Below are 13,407 nucleotides of genomic sequence, written 5' to 3' on the forward strand. Positions count from 1 at the left end.
TTCCCTGTGGGCTGAGAATAAAGTCACTCAGTCAAGTAAAAAAAAAAAAAAATAGAGATTTTTAGTACTCTAATTTTTTTTTGGATAATTTTAGATGGCATTTGAAACATGTTTTCTACTTCAATCACTTATTATTTTAATCAAAGTCAGGAAGTTTAAACAAATTATTTCTTTCTGTAAACTGAAGTTAGACTTCAGTTAAAAACCAAAAAGTCATTTATAAGATATCAAAAAATCTAATGACTTAAGATTTTTAATTGAAATAGGAAATTTTAATAATCCTTATAAAAGATATGTCTATAAGCTATTTTAATAAAGTTAGAAGCATGGATTTAGAGATTTAAATAACTCTACTCCAACATGTGTATATGAATGTATATGTGTGCATACCTATGTTTTCATATACTTCTAGTCAACATATACCAAAGTATTTTTATTTGTTTAAAAATAATAAAAATCTTTAAAATCTAATCACATGTCTATAGCTTTATTCTTATTTGAAAGTACTCAAATCCACTTAATGGTATCATAAATGTGTCTCATGGCTTACTTTTAAGGATACAGATAACCAGACTGATCTAATTATGAAATATTTTTCATTGCATAATTGCATGACTGTTTGAGAGATTGACTTATAAAGGTAACCAAGTTGATAGAATGAATATTTTTTTTGCAAGAGTAGAGAATAAGAAATTAAGACCACTGGGCAGTGGTGCTACACGCCTTTAATCCCAGCACTTGGGAGGTAGAGGCAGGCAGATTTCTGAGTTCGAGGCCAACCTGGTCTACAGAGTGAGTTCCAGGACAGCCAGGGATACACAGAGAAACCCTGTCTCGAAAAACAAAAACAAGAAATTAAGACCACAAGTAATCATATGACTATGAAAGCACAGGAATGTTTTACATCTATGAAGGATAGTTGTAAAAACTGAAATACTTTAACTTGGGAAGGCAGAGCTCGAAGTACAACTAATATTAAAGTGTAAGTATGTGTGTGTGTGTGTGCACGCAATGAGGCTAATTTTTCTAGAAATATTTATATTTGTCAGTATATATTTTGCTTCCTAAGTAAGCTACTACCTCTTTGTCACAAATGGGTTTAAGTTATGGTACTATTATACTCAAGACAACTCTTCCTTGACATTTATATTAATTTAATGAACATTTATTAATTGCCTCCAGGACAATCATTTATTTCCTTAAATATTATTTGAAAAAAAAAAACCAACTTCTACTTTCTGTCACATTGGGAGGCATGAAGATATAGTAAAAATTCTTGTAAATGATGCTGGAGAACTGGTACACAGGAATGAAAGAGATTCAGAATATACTTAGATGTGAACAGGAACAGTTTTCTTGGGAGAAATCCTGAAGTAGACATTAATGACGAAGAAATTTTGGTTTACAAATTATAAAATAATGCCTGAACTACAGACTGGTTTATATTTAAAAAAAGGAGGTGGATGTGGTCAAATTATGAAACATGTATGATTATTTCTGGCTTAAACATGTTGACAAAAAATGTCTGAGAAAAACCATGGCAAAGATATGAAGAAGTTGTTTTAAATATCAGTCTGAAGTTTCGAATGCATGGGTATTGGTTGTCTTATCAGATTATATTTGTCCTCCTAAAAACTGACTGAGTAGTTGATATTAGCAAGGAAAGGCTTACATATTCAAATAAGCAAATCAATAACGAAACTATGCAAAATCGTGTAGTAACTGTGGAAGGCATGCTCATCCTAAGTTGTATCTTAAAGGAATTCAAATGTTCATTGAATTAAAAAAAAAAAATAGAAAAGAGAAAAGTGACAAACTCAAATCAGAAAACAGAGACATTACTGGTAGAATGTCTCCCACAGGCTCATGTGTTTGAACATTTGGCCCCTAGCTGGCAGTGTTTGGAGATGCTGTGAACTTTGATGGAGGAAATATGTCATTGGGGCAGGTTTTGAGAATTTATAGCTTTTCACCACTTCCAGTTTTTTATTTTCAAATTTTTATCAAGGTCAAAGGAAATAAAGTAGATGAAAAAATACCCAAGTCATAAGAGTCACATATACACAGAAATCAGGAACAGTACTGATTCATTTTAGTTGGTCCATCCTATTTACCCACGTAAAATAAAAAATGCTTTCAACCTGTCAGGAAGCTGACTGTACTAGGCACCAAAAAGGAACTGTAGTTCAGCTCCTGATCAAGGGTTCAACATCCTGAGCAGGAAAGAAACGCCATGAAACCCAGATGCACCACGGCCAGTTCTGTGCTGCCAACTGGAGGTGAGCTTCAGAGCTACTTGATGCTGCGGACGACTCTCCTGCAGTGGTTGGTTTTCATTTCCTCCAAGGCCTGCTCCAGCTGCTGAGCCAAATGAAGCAGGGTAGCTGGGTCTGTCTGCAAAATATGAGTGCTGTGGTCGCCATTCTGATCGAGGTGCAGCTTGAGAGTCACTGATGGTTTAATTTGTTGCCGGAGACTTCTGCTTGCAAGCTTGGAAACACAAAAAGAGCACTAATAATTATGCTGCATAGATAACACTTAAAATATACTATACCATGTAAGAAAAATCAAATTTTAGATGAATCACAAATGTCAAAATGAAAAGTAAACTTTAAAACAGTTGGAAAGAAGAACAACAAGATTGTAAATGAAACCTTATGGTATGGAAAGATTCCTTAGACAGGATAAAAGGGCACACATTATAAGTTCAAGGTCAGCATAGTCTACACAGCAAGTTCTAGGCCAGCCAATGCTACACAGGGGGACCCTGTCTCAAAGAGCCAAATATAAATAAATACATTCATTCGATTAAATAAAATATAAAGCAGAGGTTGGTAATTTTTTTTCTGTAAGTAGCCAGATAACAAATATTTTAGGCTGTGGACACCATGTAGTTTCTGGTACAATGACTCAATTCTGTCTTTGTATTTTAAGAGCAGCCACTATATGCAAACAAACATGGCTATATCAACTAAACTTTATAGAGAGAAGTAACATGTCAGATGCGGCCATTATGCTGAGTCCTAATTCAAACTGTAATTTAAGGCAGACAATGGTGGTAAATAGCTTTAAACTCAGCACTCAAGAGGCAGAAGTAGGTAGATCTCTGAGTTCAATGTCTGCTTGGTCTACAGAGAATTTCATGACAGTCTGGACTACACAGAGAAACCCTGTCCCCAAAAACAAAATGAATGAATAAATAAAATAATAAACTATAATTTAAAAAGGTAAGAAAAAGAGTAAAAAGATACTAGTAAGACAAAAAGGGGATATCATATAGGAAGGGGAAAATGATTATAAAGGCTTACATTTTTTATATTTCTAAATTCCCACCTTTATTCTGATTCATCCAAGGATGCCAAATTAATTTTTTAAACAACTGCTTCAATATCACATGTTTATCAAAGAATTTACAAGGGCTTCCTATTGTCTGCTATATTACATGTAAATTCTTACCAAATTTCTGTAACCCATTTTGGTTGGCTTCCTTATTTCAAGTCACAAAGACTTCTCTGTGATAACGGTTCACAAACTTTGATTCCTATTAGCAATATCTGGATTAAAAGGGAGATTTTAAAATTTCTGCTCTCCAAGCCAAACTTTACACTAGTATCATCAGAATCAGATGGGGCACTAATATCAGATTACGTAAATCAGAGAACTATTACATTGTTATACAATCTATCTCTGATTTTAATCCCTGAACTCCTATGAGCCTTTAAAACCTAGGTTCTCTCTTCTGTCAAAAATATAGACCCTTGTTTTCTGTATCAATTTTTATTCAGAAATGTATGTTTTGTTAAAACAATTATTGCAGTTTATGTGAACACACATAGACCACAAGGTATAAACCTTTTGAAATACTCACTTGCTATTTTATTAAAGAGACTGTATTTTTTCACCTATAAAAGTTTGTTTTACAACTATCCTAAACTACTATTTTAACAACCCTAACCAGACAATAGATAACATCTTTCTAATTGAAAAAGTGTCCCACACCTGTTACCCAGACTGGTCTCAAACTCCTGGGCTAGTGGCCCCTCGGCTTCAGCCTCTCAAGTAACTGAGACTAGGGGTTTGTATTGGGCCTGGATCCTGGATTGATTAGTCTTTCAAAATGGCTAAATGACAAATCTTTTCAAAAATAGTGTTTTACAAAAGAAGCCAGACACCAAAGATTTTTTTTGTGTTCTGTGTAAGTTTTTGTGTTCTGGAGCTAGAGAGTGAAGCCGGGCTTCAGACACACTAGGGGAATGCTCTACCTCAGATGAGGGTAGCCTCAGTCACTGCATGTGTACACAGCTAAATGGGTTAAAAAAAGAAGTAAAGCTGTGTTAAATTCTTTGGATGCTGGTTACCTTTGGAAAGGAGGGAAGGAACCATCACTAGTAGGAGGTAAAAAAAAAAAAAAAAAGATATCTCTGGGGTCCTGGTCATGGTCACATCTATTTTGAGTATGTGACTATGTGACATTGAGTACACTGACTTGCATACTTTTCCTTGTGTGTATTTAAAGAGAAATGTTTTTTTTAAACTAAGCATTGCCAAAAAATAAAGCAAAACAAACAAGCCTGTTTTTTCTAAAATGATTTCTTAAAAACTTTGCAAATTAGGGTCTTTGGGATGGTTCAATGGGTTAAGGCATGTGTTGCTATGCCTGAGTTCAATCCCTTAGGACAAACTTCTGAAAGTTGTCCTCTGACCTCTACACAAGTGACATTCATGCACATATACACTAAGCAAATATATGTAATAAAAACAAATTAAAAACCTTTGCAAATTAAACTCAGTAAATCATATTAGAAATAAAAGGAAATGAGCTGCTTGTGAAATGACCAAAAACTAAGCATTAAGATTTACATTTTTGTTTTCACACCAGAGCTTGGTTAAGTTGGTAAATAACAGAGCACATTCTATGTCTGATTTTAACAAAGAAAAGCCATACCTGTACATCTAGCCGCCACTCAAGACTATGGTAACTGGGAAGACGGGGTGCTAACTCATTCAGAATAGTTCTGATCTCCTTTCTGTTGTCCAGGTAGAGCTGAAGCAATAATTTGTTCAGTTCCTCAGAGAATCCCAGAACAAAAACAGAGTCTTGGAAATCCAATTCAGAAATCTAAAGATAAATTGAGTTTAACAGAACACTGGAATTTATCTTTGTCTAGTAAATGCTAAACCATTTCTATACACAAAAGTACATTATATCCTCTAATTCAGTCTAGAACATTCCTTATAGTTACAGACAATCATTGCCCACCATTCTGAAATCCAAAATATACAAATATATAAAATAACCTTATTAAAATAGGAAAGAAATTGAGACACCTAATTTTATTTACTATTTTTCCATCAAGCCAGATACTGACTGCTGCTACATTTTTTTTTTTTTTGTTTAAAGGTGTGCGCCACCACTGCCCAATTTGCTGATACATTTTTTAAAAATGCAATATTTCATTCTCGCCTCTCCTGGGATACACGGGTGATGGCATATGATACAGAAATAGAGACAATTATAATTTAAACTAGCAAGAGGTATTCATATTAGATAATGCCAGTAACACTATTTTGGTATACTGCACAAATTCGATTATGAGTTAGTAATATTGCAATAGGTGCCTGTTTGAAAGGATCTGGGTAATACAATACAGTTCTCAGAAGCCTTACCATGAGCTTTGAGCTCTCAGTGAGGAGATATGTTAGTCCTTCCACACCATGCTGGATAGTATCACTACTCACATTGAGTTTTCCTAAGGGGTGGGGGAGAAATGAACAGATTATCCATTTGTTTAAAAATAAACACGTTCAATTACTCTATGTTTTCAAATAGTGCGGTGGAAATGAGTTAAGTGGAGACTACTACTCCTGCTCAATCCACTCCACTAACAGGTCTTGGATATTTCCCTCCAGGCAAGCATAACAAAACACAAACCTGCGAACACACAAAGCCCCTACAAGCCAGGCAGAAGGAGAAGTCAACAGAAATGTTCTTAATCTCGCCCCCAACTCTCCTCCAGTTTAGCAAAAGCAGTTTCTTGGGCAGCAAATGTTTACTAAACACTTCAATGACGGTTCCGCTTCGTCAGCATGCAGGATTTTTATTAAGCATCATAATATTTCTAAAAGGCAGATGGTATTTTAAATATGAAGATATCTGTTTCCTACTAGCTTTAAAATCACGCAGCTACTTGCAGACTTTGCGCCTTGACTGACTGCTCTGCGGGCTTTTTAAACGGCTGCAGTGGGAACAAGACCCTAGGGCTTGCAAAGGCTCCTGCGGAGAAACAGAAGGGGTAGCACTTTCCAGCTCAATAGACAGAGCCTGTCCTCTCCCTTTCTTACTGGCAGCGCCTTCGTAGATCTTCGGGTTAGATCCCCGTCGGAGGAACTCCACCGCGATCCTCCCGAACTCGGCGACCACTGCAACGGAAGTCAGCAGGCCGTGAGTGCCGGGCGGGCTGTTCCCCCGGACTGTCCCCGCCGCCAGCACCCCGCACTCCCTTACCCGCCGTGTCCACTTGCGGCAGGAAGGCCAGGTGCTCCTTGTGCTCCTCGGACAAATCCAGCAGCATCTTAGCAGGTCTTCCGACTTTGCTACTCACCGCCGGCCCCGCCCTCACCACTTCCGACCTCTGTGCAGGCAAAAAGAAGCTCCGGCGTCGCCGCGGTTCAGCCCATGCTTTGGGTTCCGGTTTCTGGCAGTCCTATGAGCATGATATCCTGGGGTTCGTTCTATAGGAGTGAAGGGAGGCAGTGAACGCTGGTAAAAAGAGTTGAAGGTACAAGTCTTCCACTCATTCATGAACCATCCTGCAAAAGTGTAATACGTGCTGCTGGAGAGATGGCTCAGTCGTTAAGATCTCTTGTTCTTGCAGAGGACCCAGGTTCAGTTCCAGCACTCACATGGTGTCTCTCAACCATCACTAACTCAAGTTGTAGGGGATGCAACACCCTCATATGTATGTATGTGTCTATCTATCTATCTATCTATCTATCTATCTATCTATCTATCTATCTATCTATCTATCTAGACACATACACATATATGTACACATACAGACACACACATGTATGTATGTATGTATGTATGTATGCATGTATATACTATTTTGTACATGCCACAAATACCTTGAAGAAACAACACTATGAGCACAGGTGTTTGCATTGGTTTCTGAAGATACAACCCCAACTAGGGTGGTTTTGAACAGTTTGTGTAGGACTTTGTGTTATCACAAGGTTTCCTCATCCCTAAATTAAGCCTGTGAACATTTCTACTTAGGCAAGAAAGGGAGCACTTGCCTTGGTTGCTCAGCCAAAGAACTACTACGCTTGATACAAAAGAGAAGATGCTGATCACACATACCTTCATTTTCATGTAAGGTTTGCTTCCTCCAATGGTGCAAACACCATTTCTTCAGCTTTAGAAGCTGGCTGCTCAAGAAGATTGTAAAGATTCGAACAGACTGGCTGGGTAAGATGATGACTCAGTGGGTAAAAGCTGCTTGCTGCAAAGTTTGAAGTTCAACCTCTGGGACCCTCATGGTAGAAGTAAAAACCAACTCCTATGAGTTTTTCCCTGACTTGCCAAAGTACACTGAAGCATGTGTTCACATATAAACACACTTCCCCTCCATCTCCCTCGTTCTCACTCTCTGTCTCTTCCCAATATAATAAAAAGTTATTTTAGAATATTCAAAGAGTAGCTGCAGGCTTTGGTTGCTGGAAGAGTTCTTGAGTTCTAGGCAGCTGATGTTTTCAAATACCCTGGCCCCAGGAACTGCAAAATTGGCTATCACCAAGGGGTAAGGAATTGGATACCTGCCTATTTAGAATATTCAGTGCTGAATAAGAATATTCAGACTAAGGAATCTTGATTTTTTTTTAACACCTATAAAAGCTGTAATCCTTGTAGCACCAAGGGTCTTGGTACTGTACAAGAGCCACAGCCTTGTAGAAGTAAGGATTCCACTACCTAATGTTAGATTTCTGAAGCAGCACAATGTTAAAATTTCTGAGGCAGCTTAAAGAAGCAGCTTAAAGAGGCAGAAAGTAGACCAATCTGACCTTAACAGATGGAACTCTGTATTTCAAACAGTGAGGACAGGCACAGGATGAAGGGATTGTCTTCAAAAAGAAAAAAAGGGATGCTTCGGGCTTATGTAGGCAGTTTGGAAATGCAACTGCTAAGACTACATGCAAGCCCATAGTTTCTCCCTCCTGGAGTTGTTTATCCAGACAGGTCTGTTTATATTTAGAAACTGCCTTGCCTGGATATCAGGATGCAAGGGCAGAGTGGGCAAAATAGTCTGGCAATGGCAGAAAGGGGGGAAGAACTGGAGGTTTTTGTTTTGTTTGTTTTTGTGGTTTTCTGAGATAGAGTCTTTCTTCATAGTCCTTGCTGTCCTGGAACTTGCTCTGTAGAAAGGCTGGCCTTGAACTCAGAGGTCTGCCTGCCTCTGCCTCCTTAGTGCTGGGATTAAAGCCATACCCTACCATGTCTGGCAAGAGGTTGGAGTTTAAACATAGTGGCAGGGGATCTCAGTAAGCTTTAGGGGAGAAAAGTTCCTTAGTCTGACTGTGTTTGTTCAAGGTCTATTCCAACACCTAAGGCCTGCCCAGGGATCATAACACTTGTAGGGTTTAGAGTGTTACTATCAGAAATCTGCACATGAGATGTAACAGTAGAGGCTGCCACCTGCCACTGGGCCCATCTGCTGCTGCCTTCTGCTGTCAAGGGTTTTAAAAACCACAAGAGGCTAGCACTGGAAGAACTTTTTCTTTCCTACCTGTGATTTCTGAGGAGGGCAGAAGGCCTCTGGCCAGCTGCTTGGGAACATTTGAACTTGTTTGTTGGGCCTTGAAGCAAGTATTAGGGGGGCATGTTAAATGAGAGCTCTTTTCTGTTGTAGTGGCACATAAAAAACTCTTAGACAATTTCTTTCAATGCTAATTTTGTACTTACCTTATATCAAATAACCCCATTCCTAGGTATTTATTCTCCCAAAACACAGAAAACAGATATTCAGAAAACACTTTGACAATACTATCCATAAATGTTTTATTCATAAAAATATGTTTTATTCATAATATCTCAGAAATGGTGACAGTCTAAATTTCAATGCATGTCAATAGATAATATGATCTATCCACTTCCAAGGAAGTAATAAAAAAATCTAGTACTGGGTGGAGTGTAGCTGCTTTTGCCTATAATTCCTAGCACTTGGAGGCTGAGGCAGGAGGATTGCCACAGCTTTTTGAGTAATTTGGACTACAAAATTAGTTCCAGGCCAGCCAGGACTGCATATTAAATCATGCCCCATAAAAACAAGCAAAGCCCTAACAAAAAGTGCCATTGATAAATGCAACAATGTAAATTAATCACAGACCATGAGATCTCAAGTGAACAATAGTGTTCCAAGTGCTTTGCAAGTCTTCTGTCTAGAGCTAATGTCTGAGCAACATTGTCCTTCAAGGCTGAGATTTAGTTACAGTTTAACCAGAGTCCTATGGGTAACTCAGCTGCTCTACATGTTGACTGAGGTGTTCTTTACACAGACATATGCTTGTTAGATCCACTACCTGTTATATATAATATCCATGTGGCACATTGTATGTAAGCTTTACTTCCATTTGAAAAAAAAATAATGGCAAGAGATACTCCAGCAGAAGTTAAAATGTCTAAACCTAGGAGCTTTTGGTAACTCTCAGGGGCCTTGTTATACAGAGTTTTATTTAAAAATTATCTTTTTAAAAAATTATTTATCTTATATATATAAATACACTATTGCTGTCTTCAAACACACCAGAAGGGGGCATTAGATCCTATTACAGATGGTTGTGAGCCACCATGTGGTTGCTGGGAATTGAACTCAGTACCTCTGGAAGAGCAGTCAGTGCTCTTAATGACTGAGCCATCTCTCCAGCCCATTAAAATTTATCTTATTACTTCTTTATTTATATGACTTTTAAACTCCATATAATTAAAACAAACTCATGAAAAACAAAGGTAAAAATATGATAAAAATTCTAAACTCCCATTCTTTTTTTTTTTTTTAAGATCTATTTATTTTATATGTGTGAGTACACTGTAGCTGTCTTCAGACACACCAGAAGAGGACATCAGATCCCATTACAGATGGTTGTGAGCCACCATGTGGTTGCTGGGAATTGAACTGAGGACCTCTGGAAGAGCAGTCAGTGCTCTTAACCACTGAACCATCTCTCCATCCCTCTTAATTCTTAATCTTATATCGTCCTTAATTTCTTAACCCCATAGACAACTTCTGGTGTCAGCTTTTGTTTGTTTTCCTATGAGTTCTTTCTGAAACTCCAACGGTGGGGGCACATTCTTAAATTTTGACATCAGAACAATACTGTCTTAATTTTAAGAGTTTAAGTGAAAAAAAAAAGTTTAAGTGCCATTTGGATGTCTATATCCCTGAGGGTTAACCTTGGATGTCCACTTGACTGTATTTGGAATTGACTAAGTCTCCAAAGCTTACCTGTGAGGGACTACCTAGACAAAAGTTAGCCCCTGAGGATGTGTGGAAGGGGTTTTCTTGACTGGGTTATTTAAAAGTGAGTAGGTCCACCTTAAATGGCATCTTCTACTGGCAGCTCTCTTCGTCACTGTTCTATTGCTGTGAAGAGACACCATGAACCAGGTGACTCTTATGAACAAAATCATTTAGTTGCAGGCTAGCGTACAGCTTCAGAGGTTTAATCCATTATCATCCTGATGAGGAGCATTCCAGGTACACTAGCTGAGAGCTACGTTCTAATGCACAGGTAGAGAGAGAGACTGGGCCTGGTAGGGGCATTTGAAACCTCAAAGCCCATCCCCATTGACACACTTCCTCAACAAACAAAACATCATCATCAACAACAACAAACCCTAAGCATTCAAATATATGTGCTCCGTTCTTTTTCAAATCACCATAGCAGCTACTTGTAAGGAGGTCCCAGGGGAAACCTTTGCTTCTTGCCTGCTTGCCTTTGTGCCCCAAGATTTCCCCTGCCATTGCTGCTGCTGCAGCTGCATTTCTTTTCCGATAGAAAAATCCATCTTCTTCTGCTTGCTGATGTGGAGGGAAGACCAAGAATCCTTCACACCTTTGGCGGCTTGTTGGAATTGTGGGATCATCCATCCAGCCTCCTGGTTTGAGCAGGCACCCGGTTCTTCAGTGTGAAGGTGCCAGTTGTTGGACTATCCAAACTACATCATGTAAACCAATCCAATAAACCTCTTTAATACATACTCAACTCTATAAGTTCTGCTCTCTAGAGAGTTTTGTATAATACAGTGTTCAAGAAGGCTTCTGTTTTACGTTGCTCCTCATCAGGTCGAAGTCGTGTAGCATTAGAACTATTATTAGATATGTTGCCATCAGAGCTGGAGCTTCTGTTTAGCCATATCTCTATTCAAACCAGGGCTGCTGGGACTTTTCAAAGTACAGTTTCTGGGTAGTTTTCGCACTTTGCTGGACCTTCTTTGATAGTCAGGTTAGCAATGCTCCTTCTGGCTAGCACTCTTGCTATTTCTAACTGCTGAAGCCATCGTTTCTCTTTAAAGGCACTACAAAAACAAAACAAAGCAAAACAATACAAGTAAAAAAATACAATGACATAATTCACAAAGAAGTTCAGTCTCTTCCCTGTAAGTGGCTGAATGGAAATCTTGAAGGTAATTTCATTACTGTTTAATTCTCTTGTCACATATATATGTGTGTTGCATAAATATTATGTATATGTATATATATGCATACATATTATATATATGTATATATTTATATACATATATAGCTTCTGCCTGTGGAGGTCAGAACAGAGCATTGGATTCTTGGGAACTGGGGTTAGGGATGGTTGTGAGTGCCAGGAACCAAACCCTTGGGTCTTCTGCAAGCATGGTAAGTTCTCTTAACCACTGAGCCATGGATCCAGCCCTTTCTTTAGGTTTTAAAATGTTGTGTCTAACTTCTTGCTTTATCTCAGTGGTTATGTCTCTCTGAATCCTCTAAAGTGTGTTAACCCATCTACACTGCCCATGCAGTTAACTCTTAAACCTGGAAACAGTCACTCATACTTAGTTATCTTCTCTTCATGCCCCACCTGACTTAATCTGAGGACCTCTCTCCTTCATTCTGAAGCATATCTTTACTCCTCCCTGTTCAGAGCTTATCCTTCGTTCTACCTTGGTATCCAAACTCTGGCTCTTCTACATTCATGTACATGTTGTAGGGTGTGTACCACCTATATACCAGGACCTGTTTTATCCATTGGAAACATAAAAACATGAATGAAACACAGAAGGTATGCCTTTTTAAAAATACAAACAAAACAGAATAGAGAGCTCTGGTTGCTTCTCAAACACAGAGGCTGTTCAGAGTGGGCATTCAGGCTGATGTCTCATTTCCATGTGCTCTCACACAGCCTGGTTCAGAACCAGGCTCCTATATTTGAATAGTCACTCACCTGGACTTCGGATCACAGGAAGCTAATTGGAATCCGATGTTTTGTTCAACACTATAGACTTTTCCTTTGACCTATGCTAATTCTACACTGTCTTCTACTCCAAGACTCTGTGACCTTTGGTTTCAGTCACTCCCATTCCTGCAAAAGCCATACAAACTCACCAAGCTAGCTCATATTAACCTGTGTCTGTGCTAACTGCAGCAGTGTGATCCTTGATTCAATTGTAGAAGCCCCACTTTCATTACTCTAAATGTAGAGTTCATTGGTTCACCCAGTGCTTCTACATGGTGTGTTAGGTAAGTTTTTTGGAGTCCTAGGTTGGGAGACTAGCCTTCCAGTGGCCGCTTTAACTGACCTGACCTATTATGGACAGTGAGGTTCTTGCTTAGTTTCTACCTGTAATAACAGCTTGGTGTTAGTGCACACTGCATTAAGAAGATCCGTGCTTAATGCATGTGCCTTTCTGACAAAAGAGGTGCAGTGGTTATTTGAAGATAATTACTTAGAGCCTTTGATTGTCTGGGTTGACCTACTGGATGATTCAATTAGAACCCCTGACTCAATGGCTGTCATAATGCATGTAAATTAGACCAACAAGACGACAAGAGAATACAGGGGCATTAGACTACAGGTCTCTCCCTTACTTTCTGGGCTTTGCAGCCTAGAAAGCCTGAGCAGATCCTGGGAAAGGCACCATGGAAAGTGGGCAGAGACAAATGTGTTGAAGTGAAAGAGAAAAATATTGAGAAATGAGAACCAGAACACAGATTTGCCTGAAGTAACTGCCAAGGAAAAACAACCAGGAGGCCCACCCCTCATGGGACTCTTTTCTGCACTAATCCTTTCTATTAAACATTTTTTTTTCTAGAAATTTTCTTCTCAACCTTGAATTGGTTATTTGACAGTTCCAGTCTTACAACAGCTGCAAAACCTCAG

General features: G+C 38.7%; 2 protein-coding genes across 2 annotated transcripts in view; both read right to left on the minus strand.

The window, feature by feature from the left end:
• Positions 1–1,331: 1,331 nt before the first annotated feature.
• Positions 1,332–6,652, minus strand: Commd2 (COMM domain containing 2). Its single transcript, XM_031373892.1, has 5 exons — positions 6,506–6,652; positions 6,343–6,420; positions 5,668–5,750; positions 4,946–5,119; positions 1,332–2,490 (listed from the first exon to the last, which is right to left on the minus strand). Exons 1-5 carry the CDS (start codon positions 6,570–6,572, stop codon positions 2,293–2,295), a joined length of 600 nt encoding a protein of 199 aa, XP_031229752.1. The 5' UTR covers positions 6,573–6,652; the 3' UTR covers positions 1,332–2,292.
• A 4,120-nt stretch (positions 6,653–10,772) lies between these two features.
• Ankub1 (ankyrin repeat and ubiquitin domain containing 1) overlaps positions 10,773–13,407 on the minus strand; it is a 28,073-nt gene continuing 25,438 nt past the window's right edge. The window contains exon 6 of the mRNA XM_031373891.1: positions 10,773–11,575. Coding sequence (XP_031229751.1) covers positions 11,446–11,575 — 130 coding nt within the window. The 3' untranslated portion in view covers positions 10,773–11,445. The remainder of the gene's footprint in view (positions 11,576–13,407) is intronic.

This window comes from Mastomys coucha, unplaced genomic scaffold, assembly GCF_008632895.1.
Source record: "Mastomys coucha isolate ucsf_1 unplaced genomic scaffold, UCSF_Mcou_1 pScaffold16, whole genome shotgun sequence".
NCBI lineage: Eukaryota > Metazoa > Chordata > Mammalia > Rodentia > Muridae > Mastomys > Mastomys coucha.